Raw genomic sequence first — 21,377 nt, 5'->3', positions numbered from 1 at the left:
GGAATGAAGAGATGGCATCAGGAAAAAAAAAAAACATGAATTTCATCAGTATTTTATGGGATAACTACCTTAAGCAGTATGTAACAGAGGCCACAAGTGGATCAAGGATCTTGAATTTGATTATCTCATCAGAAGATATTGTTGTAAATGAAGTGTCACATCTTCCTCCTGTTGGCGAAAGTGACCATGAAATGATCACTTGGGTGGCGGTGGTCAGCCACATCAGGACTTTTGTGAAAACGTTATATGTAAAACCATAAGGCAAGTGATTATGGCAAACTCAGGGGGCAGCTTGCAGCAATATCATGGAATGAACAATTGCATGGGAAGGAAATCAATGCTGCTTGGTCTCTACTCAGTAAGTACCTGACATAGGTAATATCCAAGTGTATTCCAAAGGTCAAGAGATTAAATAAGGTAAAATGGATGACTGAAGAGGTGAAGTGTGCAATTTGGAAGAAGGCATTGTGGAGGCAACACCAGATGAGTGGAGATAATCAGTTGCATGAGAAGTACAAAGAACAAGCAAGGAAGGTGACTCACTTAGTACAGGTAGCGAAAATGTGGTACGAAAAATTACTAAAAAAAACCCTATGGAGTTTTTTTGATATGTGGCTAGTAGAAGGAACAATGATTATGAGAGGATGATGTTGCTCAGTGATAATGGGAAAATGATAAACACTGAGGAGAATATAGTAGAGGTGTTAAATGAGCAGTTAATTAAAGTATTCCATCCTTGTGATTGTAAGATCACAAGGATGGAATACTTGTGATCTTACAATCACAAGTATTCCATATTCCAAGTATTCCTTCCCCATTCCCACTGATCTCAAGTTCTGAACTTGAGATCAGTGGGAATGGGGAAGGAACCGCTGATGGTGAGTGAGCAGGAGGTATATGAAGAACTGAGAAAATTTGATGTCAACAAAGCCATGGAACTTGATGGTATATCACTGCATGTCTTGATGGAATGGTCCAGGAAGTTAACAACAGCTTTAACGTACATTTTTAAAATGAGTCTTAGATTAGTCCAAATCCCAAAGGAATGGAAACATGGCAAAACTGTTCTGCTTCATAAAGGAGGTGATAAGACTAAGGCTTCGAATTATAGATCAATCTGCTTGTCTGAAGTTGTGGTCAAGGTGTTGGAGAAGCTAGTGAGGACAATCCTTGTCCTCACTAGCTCAGAACACGGACAGCAATAGAATTCTCCTTAATGGACAGCATGAGTCTGCTAAAGGAAGATAGTGTTTTAGCAATCTTCTTACTTATTATAACAAGGTCTCAAATATAACATTGGACAAGGGGGGGATGCATATACAGTAGTATATTTAGATTTTGCAAAGGCTTTCGATAGATTACCACATGACAAACTAGCAGTTAAATTGGAACAGATGGGATTGGACAGTAGATTAGTGTGTTGGAATGGAGATTGGCTGTCTGATAGGTATCAACAGGTTGTGTATGGGGGGGGTGATATCCCAGAAGAGGAAAGTCTAGTGGGGTGCCCTGGGGGATCTGTTCAAATGACATTGGAAAGGACTTAAATGTGAAGTGGAGCAGAAGTTTTAGCTTTGCAAAAGGACCTAAATAGATGATCTGAATGGGTAAGTATGTGGAGATATCAGTTTAATGTTGCAAAGGTTTTAAAATTTGGGAAGCAAAGATGGGATACAGAGTATTGGATTGGTAGGATATCTAAAAGGAGGTGGAGGAGATTAATGATTTGGGGGTTGTGGTGGATAAGGACTTGAAATTTCATGGACATTTTACTAAAATTGTAAGGATAACACAGTAGATTATGGGAATGATGCAGAGAACACTGATGTGTAGAAATAAAGCTGTTTCAATTACATTGTACAAGATTTTGATCAGGCTGCATATGGAATACTGTGCACAGATTTGGTTGCCTAGTTTTCAAAAGGATGATGAGATGGAGACGGTTCACAGAGAGTTTCTGGTATCTGGAATATGAGGACAGATTGAAAAAATGCAAATTACAGAGCCTAGTGGATAGAAGGAAGAGGGAAAGACATATAAGTTGGTAAAGGATAATTAACAGATTAGCATGGATGATATTTTTCATACACCATCTGGAGACAGGAGGAGAATGAGAGGCCATTCCTGAGAGCTGCATAAGGTTGGTGTGAGCAAGGGGGTGAGAATTAGATTTTTAATCTAATCCTCACCCCTTAGAATCAGATAATGATGATTTGAATGTATTGCCTGAGAGTGTGGTGAGTGCAGGGACAGTGAATGCATTCAAGTCGAGGTACGATGAGCTGTTTGTGTGTGAGAGTGGGACCTCCCATGATGAGTCTCTTGCCTCTGTGGAGGTCTGTTGATAATAATAATAATAGTATCAAATGGTCCTCTTGTTTTTTCAGATTATACAAGTAAGGCTATGAACTTATGTTTGTTAACTGTATTTTTTTTGGGTGGATCTGTTTGTGGTGGTAGAGATAAAGACCTCTGACTTGAAGAAATGTCTCTGTTCAACTGGAGTGAAAATGAGTTTGTAAGTGCAAGACTAACTCACTTTCAGCTGAAACGTTTTAGAAAATGATCAAACTAGGTATAAAAATTTAAATTATTCTTCATCTCCTAGATATGATTTATACTCAGGCTTTTTGAATAAAAGGGTGTGGTTCTTCTGATTGAGCTATTGAAGCACTGTTTTCAAATGTAAGCCAACAAGTGATTTTAGCATGCATCTTCAGATAGAGGCCAAGCGTGCATGTTCTCTCCATTGTTATGCATCATCTATATGAATTACATTATGAGGAGAGTAACATTAAACTAGGTATAAAAATTTAAGATATTCCACTAAGCTCTTTATTGATCCAGTACAGGTTTTTAGAACTACTTAAGTAAACTAAATGACTGCTATAACAAGTTTACAAAAATCAACAATAAAAAAAAAAAAAGAAGACAAAACTGTGAAAATGGAAAGGAACATAAAAAACAATTGCATTTTCAATGAGAAACTATAGAGCAAATAAAATATTTCAACATCATTTTAGGCACAATTTTCAGTGAAGATGGCAAATTGAAGTGAAAAATAGAACACAAAATAAAGATTGTATGGTGGGAATTAAAGATTAGCGACCACAGATTTGAGAAAAATAATGGAAGTAAAGAACAGGATGGTATCAATTACAGAATCATATTAAAAAATCTAAAGTCAGAACAGAATTTGGCATCATCATCAGTATTCATGAATGTGTGAGCAAACCTAGCCTAAGGTAAGGAAGGCTAAATCAGATTTTGAGATAAAATTAGCGGTATAGACATAAACAGAATAGCAGGCCGAAAAGTTAACGAAACATGTGATGCCAGGATGGTAAGAAAAAAGACAAGATTAAGATTCAGTTATGAGAAATGATATAGTTAGTAGTGTTCTAGAAGACAAAACTGTAAGATCTGCAATATTGTATACTTAACAAAGAGATTAATTTAGAAGAAAACTGTTGATAATTTACCCTGTGAAAGTATGTGATTTTTTTTTGTTTCTATAATCAAAACAGAAGAAATTTCATAAGAAAGAGAACCAACAGCTTTGTTAATTGAAGTAGTAATGTTATAGAAGAGTGAACTGTAAGATCTGATAATGTATCTGACAAAAAACAGATTAATTTAGAAGAAAATTATTGATAATTACTTTATGAGAGTACAATCTGATCATTTTTGTTTTTATGATCAAAAGAGAGGAAACTGCATAAATTTAAGATGACATATGTAGACAACACCAGTAACAATGATAACTTTCAGAAAAGAATTACCTGGTCCTCTTACATGTTTCAGTAAACAGAGAAGACAATCAACTGCAGCATAAGCAAATACAAAAACATTGTTTGTTCCTAAAAAAGCTTCAAAAACATCCAAAACTACTCGTAAGTGATGTACTTGCTCTCTGCCTACTTCTACTAATGGTTCTGAGGTAAAATCTCCAGGAATTCTCACAGCTCTTAAGGCACCAAATAAAGGACGCCATCCAGATCTAATCTCAGTTGTGCATCCTTCTACAAATTCACAAATAGAGCTGATGATCTAAAATAGAAAAAAAATATACAAGATCTAATTTAAACATTCATAATGTTAAATATTTCAATTTCATAATTGTAAATACTTAATCATTTTATTAAAATTATTTAAAAATCATTGAAGATACTATATGACAATTCCAATACAGTAGAAAAATACAGTACAACAAAATAAGTAAAACAAGTAAAATAAAATAAGCAATTAAACAAGGGTACTTTCATTATCATAGGGTTTGCTACAGTAATAGAACCTCTGTAGCTCAGTTGTACAGACAAAGTCCTTGGGGGTCAGAAAGACCTGGATTCGATTCCCATATATGATGTGAGGAACCTTTATCTGGTCTCTTTCGGCTAAAGGTGAGTTAGCCGGTCTCATACAGAGGTAGAGGGGAGGGGAATTTCACATGGAAACTTGGGATTTTCATCCCTCAGAACAGGTAAACCTGCCTGTGAACACACACACACAGATCTACAGTCATAAAATACATACTTAATCCCTCACTAGGAGGGCTCAACAAGTCCTAAGGGATAGTGGAGGAACTGGGGTAACCCCCATATGAATAAATAAATACGTTAAATCTACAGCATAAACTTAGTATAAAACAAAGCCTAAAACCACATATTTTAGGTTTTGACCCCATTTTCAAATTCCTATGGGCTTTATTATGAAAATTTTTTACAAGCATATATTTTAATGATAAGCAATTTTTATAGTGTTGCTTATAATGTCCCTTAAATTCTCTTAGCAGGAATAAGAGGATTAAGCAAAAGTAAATCTTACTGATTTGCTTAGAATTTTGAGTCGCTACATTTCTTAATTCTTTCATATAAGGTAAATAGTTAAGATACTTTAAGTTGCTGAATGGAACCACAATGGAAAGAGCTCATTCTGATTTCCTTAAAACCAAGTCAGTGTGAAAAAAACCTTGTGACTGTTCAATTTTCTTTTTTGATGACAGTAATGGAGTTTCCATTAAATTTCAAGTTACAAAGACAGTTAAGTAGATCCTGCATTTTTGTTACGAACGACAATGAAATTTTACAAGAAGTCTGTTATTAGGTATTTGCTCCCTTACTTTTCTTCATGTGGCATGAGCAGTAAATACCTTTCAGAGGGTATGCCAAGTATTATGTAGAGATGGAAAACCACCTCCATTTGAGGTAGTTCTGCAGAATAGCTACCAGATAGCACACGAGACCAGTACAAACTTGATGGCAATGCTTCCTAATCACCAGTGCACAATTCTGCTACCACATAATCTGCAATTCTAGCCTACAGGGAAGTTTGGGTAGTGATGTGTGGAGTGGGGGGGGGGCACATTGAGGTCACAGTATGAAAGAGACAGTACTAGCTTTATAGGCAGCTTGTCTGACTGTATCTCTTCTCACTGCATGTTGATGTTTTCTATTAATCATTTCACCAAAATGACCAACAGAAATGAAAACAATCTCAAAAAAAAAACAGTGAATGTCAAATCTGGAATTCACTGTTTTTAGCCTTAGGCTTAAGGTTCCCTTGTCCCCATTCACTAACATTCTCACTGCTCTCACCAGTTCAACTTATTCCTGAAGCTTGATTAGCTACTGCCTAATATCCAAAGAGTGGTCATTTATCTTTCTAGGAAACTTTAATGTCCTCAACTTCTGCTTATCTTTAAAAAAAAAAAAAGACCAAGCTGGAGGAGATGTGGAAGTATATGTTGTAAGCAATACTACCTAAACCTTTTTCAGAATACTACTTAACCCTTTCACCCCCCCCCTAATCTTTTCTTTTCAAGCAAATGGCAGAGATCACCTCTTATTTTTGTAATAATTTTGTGCAAGCTTCCTCTCCCAAAGAATGTTTGTCCCTCAATTGCTTAACTTCATGTTCTTTGATTATGGATAGGAGAGTAAAGTCCTGAGGGTTGTTGCATTGCTGTCACTATCCGGATTTTAATACCTGCATTAAGTGAATCAAAAAATTATTCTTGGTGGAATGAAGATCACTCTTCACTCCATTCTAAATTCCTACTCAGTATCCAAACTATGGTTTGAAAAATAGATATACCAATGCAGTTCAAGATGAAACAGCATTGCAAGTGTCTTGAGAAAAGAAATCCAGTTTTATTCTTAAACTATAATGAAGCATGCAACAAATGCAAAACAACCATAAACAAATCTAAATCTGACTTTTATTAGTATTAACACCAGACCTCCATGAAGTCAAACAACTGATCATGGGAAGTATAAACTGTTACAGATGAAACCCATCAAATCATGCTTTAAATTCAATGTATCCATATTCACCACAATGTCAGAACCTGTGAAGAACCTGCTCTTTATGCCTCTGCTCACACCCTCCTCATACAGCTTCCAGGGATGTCCCCTTATTCTATCTCCTTCTACCATTATATGAAAAATTGCTTCCACATTAACCCAGTAACCACTCTTTACCAATTTAAATGTCTCAATCATATCCCTTCTCTTCCTCCCATTTACAAGGCTTTGCAAAAACTGCATTGTCTCAATCAGTCTTCATGTCCCACACCCTAGCCAGAGAAGACTGGCCAGGGTGTCCCATACACTTATGAATTATTATGCACTCTGTGCATAATAATTCATAAGAGGACTGATCAAGATCTTATGCAAGGAAACTAGAACCCCTTTATTTCTGCACGTTAATATCCTCTGCATCACTGCCATAATCTGATTCAATGACTTCTCAATTTGTGCAATGTGAGCTCTGAACTTCAGATCCTAGTTCATAACAAATGTCAGAACTTTATACATTGTAACACTAAAATGACAGTTCCATACTGTTGCTCACTCATGCAATCTATTTAAGCCCTCTTAATAGGGCCACAATATCTGCTTAATTCCTCATCACTCTCCGGTTTTGCATCATCTGCAAACAGAGTTAAATCCACCCCAATATCGTTAATATACACCATTACTAGTGACTACTACTAATATACCAGTGTATATTAGTAGTAGTCACTAGTAATGTGTTGAGTGTGCCTTGTGAGAGGCTATGATGATTATCTACTCACAAGGCACACTCAACGGAAATCAATGAATGATTTTATGTGATATTTGGAAGTGACTTATTAGATCTTTCCACACATCAGACTTTAACTTTTCTGCCAACTATCATGCATACCTACTGAACAATGACTGACCCATGATAGCTTCCATGTTCCATGCAGTTTTGTGTGTGTGTGTGTGTGTGTGTGTGTGTGTGTGTGTGTGTGTGTGTGTAATGGATCCCTACATGTTCGGTTTTAGTTATGTAACGATTCATGTTTACTGCTTATTGTATTTTTTGTTCTCTCTATTCTAGAAGTCACTAACATATGTCGCAAAACTAGTTGTTTTTATTATGACCTATTAAACCCAGTATTAGTTATCATCTGTCACATTTGTTTTTTGGTCAAAAAATCTATGTACTCATCATTAAGTATACTTTTTTTTTATTATTTCTTTACCAATGTATTACAGACAATAATCTTGGCCCAAGGCTGCTAACTGATACTTCTGTGTCTACTGCTTAATTACACTCAGGTGCTCTGGAAACTAAATGCAAAAGCACATGAAACTAATTATTATTCATTAAGATTTCAAGACATCTGTCCCTTTTGCTACTGCAGATACTTTTATGTAAATCCTGCAATACAGGATTTACTATTTTATTATGCAGGTATGTAAATGCTGTATAACAAAATAACACGTCTACTGCTTAATTTTAGACAATATCTAAATAGATATTATATATCCATTGGTTTGATTGGCCAAGTGGTTAGTGTATCTGCTCTCCAGCCAAAAGGCTGCAGGTTCGAATCCCGCCATGGGCATGGATATTTGTGATTGTCTGTGAAAATACTAGTGGCGGGTAGTAGATGCCGTTGGTTTAGATGATGCAGTTTGTGTAATTGGTGGATAGAGTGGAGGAGACTGAGAGTTGTAGAGCAGGTGCCCTCCCCTTGATGAGCCTTTGGACTCCTTGGAGGTGTCACATAATATTATTATTATTATTATCTATATTAATAGACATGGAACTTCTATGAGCCACTTCACTGTATAATTTTGATATAAAGATCCAGATGGAAATATCAAAATTGGAGACAGGGAGATTGCAAATACTGTGGCCTTTCATTTTCAAAATATAAGCAACCTAGAGATGAATACTAGGAAAGATCATCAAATATCAAAACAGGCTCAACAGCAGAAAAATGCTGCAAATTCCCCAAAATATAAAAACAAATTATTCTGGGATCCACTTACAATCTCTGAATTGAGAGATGCCTTGGAGAGTCTAGATATAAGTAAATCATGTGGACCAGATAACATACAAGGAATTATGATCAAACATCTTCCTTCTCTAGCCCTAGATTGGCTACTTCGCCTATACAACAATAGCCTAAAATAAGGAAAAAAGCACCGAAAGACTGGAAGACAGCCACAATCATACCAATCTTAAAGCCTATCAAACCTCAAGACCAACCAAGAAGTTATAGACCAATTTCACTGACTTAAATTCCAGGCAAACTGATGGAAAAAAATTATACCTGAACATTTGAATTACTATCTGAATAAAAATAGTATACCACCACATTTTCAGGCTGCCTTTAGAAGAAATCACTCCACAACTGACCAACTTTTCTACTTAACCCAGACAATTCAAGATAACTTCCAGACCAAACCTACCAAATCCACCATTGCAGCTTTTATAGATTTTAGCAATGCTCTTGATAAGGTGTGGAGGCAGAAACTCTTTTCCAAAAACTTTGTCATATGGGAATAGAAGGGAAAGTTCTAAACTGGATTTATGACTTTCTAAGAAATAGAACAGTTCGAGTTAGAATAAATAATACCTTTTCCAAGAAAGTGAAAATAAGACAAGGACTCCCTCAAGGCAGCATTTTGAGGCCACTCCTTTTTTCCATCTACTTACACGACTTAGATAAAAATATAAATAAAGAAACAAAGATAGCTATGTTTGCTGATGATTTGGTCCTATTCTCAGCTCACAACAACCTAGAAACAGCAGAAGGTCACTTAAACAATGCCATTGAAAGTTTATCTACATACTGTGAAAACCGAAAAATCAAAATTAACCCTCTAAATCAGAAATTTGTGTATTTACCATTAATAACCACCTCAAAAAGTGGAGATCAAACATTAAGCTAAACAGTTAACTAATTACATTTAATGAAAACCCCAAATACCTTGGACTTACTCTGGATCCATCACTAAGCTTCAATAAACATATCAATAATGTTGGAAAAAAATTTCAGAGCAAAAAAAAAGACTAAATATCATGAAAAGTATCTCGGGTAAAGAGTGGGGAGCCAATGCTAAAACCTAGTCACATACACCTCTATTATCCGACCCATAATGGAATATGCTTTGCTTATCTGGATGCAAACATCACAAACCAGTTTAGACAAGCTTATATAAATTCAGAAAATGCAGCTAGAATCATATGTGGACTAAGGAATACAACTCCTGGAAAAATAGCAGAATTCGAATTCAACCTTGTTCCTTTAAAAATTAGGTGGCAAAAAAATCTTATTAAATTTGTAGAAAAAAGAGCCAACCTTGCACATCATAGAACATGTGAACTTTTTAAAAATTGGCAACCAACAAACAGAATAAAGAAAAAATCAACAATGCATGAAATCATGGAAAATAAAATTCCCTTGGATTGTCCAAATTAAATAGCCAACTACCCAACATTTCCTCCAAATCAAGACAGGAAAAATATAGTTATCAATTTTTAAATAGGGAAACATGAGAAAAAAAGCCTAGAAAACCCTGAAATCTTGAGATCATTAGCTCTTTCAAAAATAATGGAATATGGACCGGACTCAATAAAGATCTACACAGATGGCTCCAAAAATCCAAATGGCAATTCTGGGAGTGGTATATTCATCTATGGCTCTCAAAATACAGAACTAAAAACAACTAACAGTATTGGATGCAACTCACACCATGCAGAATTAATAGCCATTAACACAACACTGCAACATTTGGATAAACAAAACCCAAGGGAATTTATATTTTTCACAGATTCCTTAGCAGCCCTTCAAGCTATTAAGAACTGCTACACTAGCCATCAAGAAATACTTAGAGACATAGCAAAAAACATAAACAAACTACATAAGGATTCTGAAATAATTTTCCAATGGATTCCATCCCATGTGGGATTAAGGGGAAATGAAACTGCAGATGAAGTAGCAGAAAGGGCTGCAACATCAAGTGATACCACAGCTTTTGATCTTTTTAAAACCACTCAAAAAGAAAACATAAGAAGAACAATTCTCCAGGATATGACTCACCACTGGTATTCAGCAGAAAAACCAGGAGCTACCATCAACTCCAAGTTTAATCGCTGTGCCACTGCCATGATCTCTCGCCTCACGACTGGCCACACAAGACCAATCAAGTTTAGCAATGGCATAAAAGTCTTCCCCATCTGCAAAATCTGTAACATCGAGGAAGCATCACCAGTGCATTTACTAAATTGTATGAATATTTCCAAATGTGAACTTTTATAACAACCCAGAAAAGGTACTGAATAAAATACATAAATTTGATCTCTATGATCTGGTGTAATAATACCATGGGATAATAAAAAAAAAATAAAAAATAACAATTTTGAATGTTATTTCAGCATAAATTAATGTCACTCACCTGAAATCTTCATATGTACATATAAAATCACAAATTTAGGTTAAAAAAAAAATCAAGAATAATGAAATCAGAATAGTTTTTTGCCCCTTCCCCTAAATTCACTATAGTGAGGGTTTACTACACATGATCAAGTTGATATTATTACTACCTTCATATTAACATTTTTATCTAAACATAACATGAGCTCCGCTCAAACTTCATAAAGGTTAATTAAACTTTAAATTAAAGAAATACTGTAAGTTGTGCCCTATTCTTGAAGTTCCAAGAGCATATATTGGGTTGTTAAATGAAATGGCCATTGAATGACTGTCAGGTTTCTACTGGTTGCTGAAGAAAGCAAGCGCTGAGGTATATGCAAATTTTTTATGTCACGTGACAGCATCACACGTGGGTGATGCAACTGTAGTATTTGTTTCATTCAACGAGCATTAAACATTGAATACTACTGACATCACGTCAATCATGGAACCCATTCAATTAAGGTTGCTATACCTTTACGAGTTCAAATTGGGAAATTCTGCAGCGGCTGCAGTAAAAAACATCAATAAAGCATTCAGTGGAGAGAGATCCACTCGCCGTTGGTTTGCAAAATTTCGCTCAGGAGATTTGAGGCTACAAAATGAACCCCATGGCCATCGTCCTTCCTCCATTGATTCGAATGAATTAAAGGATTTAATCGAATCAGATCCACGATAAACTGTACAAGAGATCGCCCAGACACTAAATGTACACTTCTCAACTGTTTCACGGCACTTGGCAATAATAGGAAAAGTAAGGAAGCTCGACAAGTGGGTGCCTCACGAACTCACTGATGAAAACAAAGCACAACGTTTGGAAGTGTGCAGTTCTCTCTTAAGAAGTAAAGAAGAAAGGTTCCTGCAACGAATTGTGACTGTGGATGAGAAGTGGATATTCTACGACAATTGTACATGTTCGTCGCAGTGGTTGGGAGTGAAAGACGCTCCAGGAAGGACTCCAAAGGCACCTCTGCATCCAATGAAGATGTTGTTTACTGTATGCTGGTGTTATTCACTACTCATTCCTTCCACAAGGTGAAACGATAAATGCAGCTCAATATTGTATAGATATGCAGCAAATGCATGACAAATTGTGCCTTAAGCAACCAGCACTTGTGAATAGACATGGAGTCCTAGTGCTTCAGGATAATGCCCGACTACATACGGCAGTGTCAACCATACAGCAAATCAACAATTTGGGATACGAAATTGTGTCTTATCCTCCTTACTCGCCTGACATTTCCCCAACAGATTACCACTTTTTTTCTGGCACTTGAGCCATTTTTTTGTCCAAGAAATGCTTTGCCAACGACACATCACTTTATCAGGCAGTGAAGGACTTCATCACTTCCAGAGACACTGATTTTTATGAATGTGGTATAAATGATCTTGCCACACATTGGCAGCAATGCATGCATGCTGCTGGAGATTACTTTGATTAAACAGGTATTCTTCTTCTTTTTATTCTCTTCTTTTTCAATTGGCCTTAAAATTGGCCATTTCATTTGCAACAACCTAATACTTGCCAGCATAAATGCCAGCGAGTATATTCCTGTAAGCTCTCTGTCAAATTTCATACGACTAATTTATGCCAGTTTTCTGTCATTGGGCATTTGTCCAATTAGGAAGAGACTTGTTCACACCAGCTGTGCCAATCACATTTTTCCTCCCATTAAGCTGAGATACTGACTAATGTTTATTATGTGCATTCCTTTCATCTTTGATACAGGAAGTGATCAATTATAGAGTAGACTAACTGCTTTATACGTTATTTTTGATTTTAATGATACAAGACTACACATATTTAGTTTATTGTGAAGATTTCCAAGAATGTTCAAATTTTCCTTTTACTTTATGTTAGCTGCCTTCTCAAACTCAGTAGTGCCTTCTGCAGGACGTTATATACAAATAAGCCTCATTGTGCAATTTCCCATTTTGATGTTTGCCCACATTACTGTACTTAATATTGCTTTCAAGATTATCCTCATTTCTGGTTTATTGTTGAATACTATAGCTACTCAGTCTTTTCTCTGATCACTAATGCCTAAATATAACATTTTCTATAAAAATCAAGTGAATATTAAATCCAACATTATTTCAAAGCCGAATATAGAAACTACAAAAGTTTTGTATGAAATCTGACCAGAGAGCTTACGGGAATACACTCGCCGGCATTTACGAGTTGCCCTAGCCAGACCTTATAGGAGAAGCGATCATCTCTCCTATAAGGTCCGGCTAGGGCAACTCATAAATGCTGGTGAGTATATTCCTGTAAGCTCTCTGGTCAAATTTCGTACAACACTTTTATAGTTTCTGTATTCGGCTTTGAAATAATGCTGGATTTCATATCCAGTTGATTTTTATAAATTTGCATCGCCGAAATGAAGCCTTTTGGCTCTTTATTTTAGTAAATAACATTTTCTATTTGCTATTTAGAAGATTCTTACAACATGGTTTTGTCTTCTTTATATCAGTAACACCAATTATGTCAACTTGGTGTTTCTCTAATTCTTCTGTCAGTTCCACTTGTTTTTCATCGATAATTCGTACAATGATCATGCCTATCTTGATTTGTGCTCAGTTGGAGTTTGTTCCATTAGCTAACTTTTCACTGTTCACTCTGGTAAAGACACAGCTGGCTTTTTTTTTTTTTAACATAGACATTATTACCCTGGTAAACAAAGCCATCATGCTGTATACCACCATTTTTGTTTTGGTTTAAGCCAATAAGAATAAAATTTAGTCAGCTAAATTTTTTATTAAATTTCTATCATCTCAAATTGTCAGACCAGCCTTGTTTGTTCAGTATCCAGACAGATGCCTACTAATGGGTTGCACTACAATCTTTGTTCTTTTCTTCAATTTTTCCAAATGCTTCTATATGCCTGGTATTCATTTCCTATTCTGCTAATTATATCTCCAACAATAACCAATTATTCTTTTTATCTGTCAAATACCTTTTCTAATGACTTCAAAAATTCCTCCATTTCTTTAGTAGAACTTTCTGTGTGATCATAGGCACAAATAAGTTTTCACTGAATATTGCAGCCAGTGCTTTCTTTTTGTGACTGTTGTTGCATAAACATAACATCATGTATTTTTTATTTAATTACTCTAATCTTTTTGGTTTTGCAAACACCAATTATGTCAAGGTGGTACTTCTGCCAATTTCATTTCTTTTCTGTTGACACTTCCCAAACACTAATGGTATCTCTTGAATTCAGCTGAAGTTGAATTTGAGTTTCAGTAATTGACTTCTCACTGTTTGCCTTGGTTCCCCTGATAAAAACAGGTGAGGCTTGGGGCTTGGACCTAGTGACACCCTCAGCCAGCAAGGCAATCTCATATTGTACCCTTCATGCTGGTTCTGGTTTAAAACAATACCAAATACAATTTGATTAGCTATATCCCAAATTGCCAGCACATTCAATCATTCAGTATCCAGGTGGACACCTAATAACAATGGCACACTGCATAAGGAAAGGACTGGACTTTGGAAGCCCCAGTCAGTTCTCCACCTTTCTTTAAAGGCTATGTGAAAATCTCCTTCCAATTATCTAGCTTTGATCCTTAAACTATCCCATCTCTCCTGCTTATCCACCTTGAATTCAATGTAAGGATATGCTCTTCTGCTAACTAAATCTCACTAATGATAATTTTTGGCCCTTTGCATTTATCATTGCTAAGAACTCATAGCCTATATTTCCTGATACCTCAACCATTAGAGAATATGTATGATAGCTCTCCACCAAGTTGATGGGTATTCGAGTAAGTCTTAAATCTTGAATGGTTTATATAAGCAGCCTAAGTTGATTACTCAATCATATTCCTTTTCACATTGCTCTAGCCATCATCTTTTTTGTTTAACAAAAAAAAAAAGTTCTGTCATTACTGGAGTCATCCCTATCACATGTTCTCTCCACATATTGACTATACATTATTTCAATGAATAACAATTTCTCCAACCACCAAACTCACATTGGTGCAATCCATCTCACAAGTACAAATCCTTCCATCCTTCTGACCATTAAAATCATACTGACATCATTTCTCCTACACAGTCTTTGCACTGAATTATTTGCAGTAACAGTTCTTCATCTCAGCTCACTCACTCACTCACATCATATCTTGGAAACAAACTTGGCTCTCTTTTTTTTTTCACCTCATTCAACCCCTCTTCATATCTCTCAATTCTCACATCTGTTTAGTACAACTCCTAATCATATGTATATTATTTTTTTGCTTTGTTTCACCTTTCTTTTATGTGACTACCGCCCATGAAATGTTGTAAATCTATCTAAAGACAATCACAAACATCCATGCCTAATGCAGGATTCAAATCTGCAGCCTATTCATTGGAGAGAGTGAAAAATGTACCCAACCAAGACAGACTTTCTTGATGCTTTGAGCACTTTTCCAGCCTGCCAGGTACTGTGAACTCATTGCAATACAAGATTTCTAACAGTGTGCCAAACTTTTTCTTTCTTTTTAAATTTCCAAATTGCCATCACTGTATGTATTATTACTGTATTTTCAAGTAATAAAATTCAAATCTTAAAACAGTGCCAAGTATAATAAGGTATTTGATTGTAGATAAATCACTCTGTATATATATAAAGATACACAGAGTGATTTGTGATGATTTCAAATATTAGAAAGTGTTTATTTAAAAAAATATGGCTTACAAATTTTTTCATTCTAATGAAATGACTGTGTACTATAGACTAAAGTTATGCTTGTTTAATGTAGGTACATATACATATGCATACAATTTGGTATTTAAATGTTTTCTCCTACGAAAAGAGATACACATTTTTAAATGCTCCTACCTGTTCTTGAACATCGGAATCACACAATTCCAGGCATAAGAGATTTTCAAAGGGTTTAAAAAGAGCTTCGTTGAAGTGAAAATGAGGAAGTTCGGAATTGGCTGACAGTAAAGCATTAACAATATCATGGATTGCCGTCACTGCTCGCTTTGAAATAACTCTATCTTTATGACAAGCTGCCTATTAAAACAATAATTACAAATTACTGAAAAGAAATACACTCATCATTAGAATGTGGTGTTTTATATACAAATTTACATAAAATTTATTAACAAGTGCTAAGCTTCAATTGTTCCCACTGAATGCATTTTCCACATAGGAAAATCAGCAATTAAGAAAAAAACCTTATATAAAATGAATATGGTATTATAATAGCCAAAATATTAAATATTTTGTTCATCTGTATGTTAAGTTATAGGCACCATAATCAAAGGACAAGACTTTGCATCAGTGATATCTATTATACCAAGAAAAGCATGAAAAGAAACTAAATGCCAGTACCACCTTCATAGTTAATTTCAAGAACGAATGGCATGAAATAAAGCATTATAAAGTAACTTTACAGCTTACACATGTAGCAAAAATTAAATAGAATTTTATTTAAAATCTCCAATATATTTCATCCAATGTTGCATGGGATTTGTCAGGGAGATAGACCATAACTACATTCAAAAGGTGGTTAGTGTATCTGTTCTCCAGCCAAAAAGGCTGTGGGTTCGAATCCCACTGTGGGCATGGATGTTTGTGATTGTCTGTGATGGTGGTGGTGGGTAGTAGATGGCATTGGTGTAGATGATTTTGCTGTAGTTGGAGATGGAGAGTTGTAGAGTAGGTGCCCTCCATCGATGAGTCTTGGACTTCTTGGAGGTGTAATAATAATGAGTTCTAATTCATGCGCATATTAGCTCATGTCTTGGTCGCAGCTGAAGTATGTGATATTACACTATTAGAGTTTAAAGGAATAATTGTTAAAAGTTGCATAGATAAAAAAAAAAGAATAAGAAAAACCTTATGAACAGTTAATAGTGATCACTTCCCAAAACTTGGAGATTGGCATACAGTCTGATCAATTCAGGTTCGGATGATTTTGTAGAATTTCACATATTTCTAGGAAAAGACCAAGAAAACTGAATTTCAATTTACTGGAATGAAAGTTTAGTCTGGTTCCAAAGAACTCTGTGCCTAGTGTCAACAATGTGCGAAGCAAGGCCAGACTTGTCAGATTCCAAAAATCTAATATTCTTGACGATGACACTCTATGTTCTTTGATTCTAATCAATGCAGTTATTGATAATTATCATCCTTCCACTAGAATCTGATGTGAAAAGAATTTCAATACCCTACCTTAAAGGAACCTTAGAACAAATAGCAAGGATTCTTCAAAAATTCAATCTATACACTTCCTTCAAACCAGTTTGGAAACTGTCTCTTTTCTACCATCCACAAAGGATGCATTACTATCTTTTTCCTTACCAAGTGTCTATCAAGTACTACTAATTAGAACTGAAGAACATCAAGGTTATATTAGATTTTTGGAATCCGACAAGTCTAGCCTTGCTTTGCCCACACTATTGACACTAGGCACAGAGTTCAGCTTAACTAGACTAAACTTCTTCATTACACCAAGTTCAAATTTCATAGTCTTTTCCTAAAAACATGTGAAAATCTACGAAATTGTCTGAACCTGAATCAATGACAGTGCATACCGATATCCAAGTTTTGGGAAGTGATCACTATTAACTGTTCAAGAGTTCCTTTTTATTATTATTATTATTATTATCTATGCAACTTTTTATAACTATTCCTTTGAACTCTAATAGTGTAATATCATGTACTTCAGCTGTGAGTGAAACACAAGCCAATATGCAGATGAATTATGGCTCGTTATTGTGATTCATCTTTTGAATGTAGGTAACAATCTATCTCGCTGACAAAGTCCACGTAACGTTGGATGAAATATATTGAAGTTTTTAAATAAAATTCTATATAATTTTTGCTATACATGTAAGCCATAAAGTTGCTTTATAATGTAAGATGCACTTGTACCATTAAACATATTAATGTAATAAAGCAGTAGTATAATTAAATTTTTCATTCTCTGCAAAAGTGAAAGCTTGTTGAGGAGAAACTCAAAAATCTCATTACATTACTTCTTCAATTTCACACCATCCCATCCTACCTTTCATTGTTGAATTAGGCTTGACAGCTTGTCATGGACAAGTAACTTGGCTTCTTAGAGACCTACTGTCTGACCACATATCTGAGACCCTAGTCTGGCAACATGCCAAGAAGAGTCAATTCATGCTGAAGAGGAGAAAGAAATCACTATGCAAAATCATGTGTAAAATTTATAAAATATGTAAAATTTTCCAACTGTTATACAAGCAAAGTCGTTACCACTTTAAAAACTACAATGTTCATAAAAGAAAAGTTAATTTTCTGACGTGTAATAATAAGCAACTCATCACAATACGGATTGATTACTCCATTATCGGAATGGATTCTCCTTCTTCTGACATGCACAGAAGTGTCAAAGGGGTCTCACATCTGTGGGAGTACAGTACTTAAAGCTTATATCATTCATTTCATGCTATCTCCAAGTTTACAATGAGGGTAGTAATGACATCCAGTTTCATTTTCACTAAAATGACCAAACTTTTTTAGAAACAGCCATCAGAGGCATACAGACAATTTTCAGATGAAATATATTGCAATCAACAAAAGGTTTAATAAGATAGTGCTGTATCTATTCACGTAGGCCTCAAGGCAGTTATATTCATAGGCTAATAATAATTCCATATGCCCATACCAAATGGAATTCACCAATATTAAGCAACTGTAAAACAAAGCAGACCAACAATAAATAGGGATGATTGGTTCAGTAAGACATTATCTAGATTCAAGTTTATGTGATAATTAGCAACAAATGTTTAGATTTGGATGGGATGGTGACAGCCAGAACCAAATCAGCCTGTAAGAGTATTTCAGCAGCATTAATGATATCTGACTCCGACAATCTCGACATACTAAAACTTTTAAGTAATGCAGTGAATTGAATAGGGCTTAATCACCTAAATGTCCAATCCTCACCCTCAACAAAGCATGCCCCATTAGTAGGCATCCAATATGGGATGAATATCTGGCAACTTGGGACTTAGCAGACCAAATTGTATAATACTGTACTTGAAAAATTATTGTTTAATCTTTCATGCAAGGGTAAACAAACAAAGTCTGCATGTGAAGCATTTTCACAACAACTAGGCTACTTGTTGTGAAGATAATTGTACACAGAAATTAAAGATGCCAAGAAATTATATTCTTGGTTTAATCCTTTATCCAAGTATAAGCAAATAAGGTTTGCATGTGAAGTAGCTTCATGACTGGACAACTCGTGTATAGAGGCTAATGGCTGCACATCACTTGCCTTGGTATTCCATAATGCAAAGTACATATCCTTATGAATTATGCATTATGGGAAGGGTCACTACTAAGACCAGTTTCAACCTTTATTGATGTCTCATCAGTACGAGCCAGACCCAGAAGTGATATTTCCATATGTGAAGTCATTAACCTCCATATACGAGTTGTTCAGTCATGAAGTTACTTCACATGCAAACTTTGTTTGCTCACAATTGGATAAAGGATTAAACCAAGAATATAATTTCTTGGCATTTGTAATTTATAGTATAACCAAATGGAAAAGTTTCAACACCTGTCTCTAATCCAAAGTATTTTAATAATAAGGTATGATACCTTTTTGCTACTTGTATATGGAAATATGACTTCTGCATTACTTCAACCTTGGTATCACTTCTGGGTCTGGCTCCCACTGATGAGACCTCAATAAAGGTTGAAACTGATCTGGGTAGTGACTCTTCTTATAATGCATAGCATTATACATATCCTTAAGGATATCTGCTTTGCATTATAGGATGGGATACCAAAGAAAGTGATGTGAGGTCATTAGCCTCTATATACCAGTTGCCCAGTCATGAAGTTACTTCATGTGCAAACTTTGTTTGCTTACACTTGGATAAAGGATTAGACCAAGAATATAATTTCCTGGCATCTTTAATTTATTGAATATAGAAGCAGTTGACTTCATATCAAATGTTTCAGTATCACTCCCTTTCAGACATGTATCGTATATTGTTATGCATTATAAGAAAGGTCACTATCCAGACTGGTATCAACCATTACTGAGGTCTCATTAGTGAAAGTTAGATCCAGGAAGACACCGAGGTTGAAAAAAATGCAGAAGCCATATATTTTCTATATACAAGTAGTATTTTGTAGCTAAGTGAAAAAACTTTCTTTTAATGTATCAGCATAAACAGGAAACAAACGCGATGGTACGACATAGCATAATGTAATGAGAGCTGGAGTGTTGACCAGTTAAACAAGGCTCTTGATGTTTTCGTCAGGAAACCAATGTGAATAAAATATCAGCTACTGGAACAAATTTAATGTCAGAAGAATTGAAGACAGGTACCATCAACATAAGAAATATCAATGGAAAAGAAGTCAAATCAGAACTAGAGAGGTAACATGCAGGCATAATTGGTGTTACTGAGATGAAGTCATGTGATATCCAGATAAATAATAAAAGGGAAAGAAAGGAGTGGCAATAGCATTTAACTAAAGAAACTTCTTCATTGGCAGAAAATTTCAATATGGGAAATTGGATCAAGAAACCTATTTATGCCTATAGTCAACACAGAAGGTTCTAGTAACGAAGAAGAGGAATTTTTTGAGTCATTAGAAAAGTCAGTTGAACAATGAAGAAAATGGAAAAGCTGGTCTTCCTTGAAATGAATCCCCAGCATACAGAATGTTGTGGGAAAATTTGGAGAAAAAGGCAACGCTAATAATAATGGGAAGAGCCCACTGGATTTCTGTTCAGAGCACAGCCAAGTTGTCATTAACACATGATAAAATGTGCACAAATTGACACAGAGTATATAAGAAAAGTCTTACTATGTTTTCATTCATAGTAAGATCTTCAGGCTGGTTCAGGGCTATAAGAGCATAAAAGGAATTTGAAACAGGAAGTGATCATCACTTACTTGTAAGCAGTATAAATATGAATATTATACTGTAAAGAAATATGTAAGAAAAAGTTCTAAAAAGGATTAAAGTCAAGCAACTTTTAGAGGGAACTATAGACTAAACTTGTAAAACTTATTCAAGAAAAAATGAAGTTTGAAAAGAAAAAAACACAAACTAACTGAAGCCTCAGTGGCAAACTCTGAAACAGTTTACAAGGATAGAAAAATCCAAAATATCCGCATTCGCCAGCTCCAAAAGGCAAGCCATCCTAATCATGCACTGTTCTACAAGAGAAAAATCTAGCTCTCATCCCCATCATAACATTTATTCTCAACTTCCATGGATGCCTTCTCTCCCAACCTCCAAAATATGAAACAATCCATGTATCATGTTTGACCCTTTTAGAAGTTTGTAGATCATACCTCTCTTTCTCTTGTTTGTTAATGTCTGCAGTCCAGAAATTCTAATCTCTCTCCTCAATATACATTTCACAGTCCTGATATCATCTTTAACATCCTCCTCTGCATACTCTCCAATTTATCTTTATCACTTCAGAAACTAGTGGACCAGATTTGTGCACAACAGTTTAGGAGAGGTTGATCAAAGCCTTGTAAAGAGGCAAAATGATTTCCTTATTTCTTGCATGTCAGTGTTCATTTCAGCATGGTAATTATCCTCAGAGTTGCATTTGCAATATTTGTTATATGGCCTCTGAACCTCAACTTCCTATATTCTAAAACTCCAAGATCCCTAGCCTGATCTAT

The 21,377-nt window shown here is 35.3% G+C and overlaps 1 protein-coding gene across 4 annotated transcripts in view; it reads right to left on the bottom strand.

Moving 5' to 3' along the window:
• Window positions 1-21,377, bottom strand: part of LOC150096041 (brefeldin A-inhibited guanine nucleotide-exchange protein 3) — a 377,536-nt gene that overhangs the window by 136,605 nt on the left and 219,554 nt on the right. For all 4 annotated transcript variants that reach the window (XR_016549919.1, XM_090408931.1, XM_090408932.1 and 1 more), the window contains exons 25-26: window positions 15,565-15,744; window positions 3,783-4,050 (exon numbers count right to left, since the gene is read on the bottom strand). Coding sequence is in view for 3 of the 4 variants with exons in the window: in XM_090408931.1 (XP_090265057.1) it covers window positions 3,783-4,050; window positions 15,565-15,744 (448 nt within the window). In the remaining variant the exon portion in view is untranslated. The remainder of the gene's footprint in view (window positions 1-3,782; window positions 4,051-15,564; window positions 15,745-21,377) is intronic.

Source organism: Typopeltis vanoorti, chromosome 19, assembly GCF_054136105.1.
Source record: "Typopeltis vanoorti isolate ZY-2024b chromosome 19, IOZ_Tvanoo_1.0, whole genome shotgun sequence".
Classification (NCBI taxonomy): domain Eukaryota; kingdom Metazoa; phylum Arthropoda; class Arachnida; order Uropygi; family Thelyphonidae; genus Typopeltis; species Typopeltis vanoorti.
Note: the sequence above shows the minus strand (reverse complement) of the source record. Positions and strands in the feature narration are given on the sequence as shown.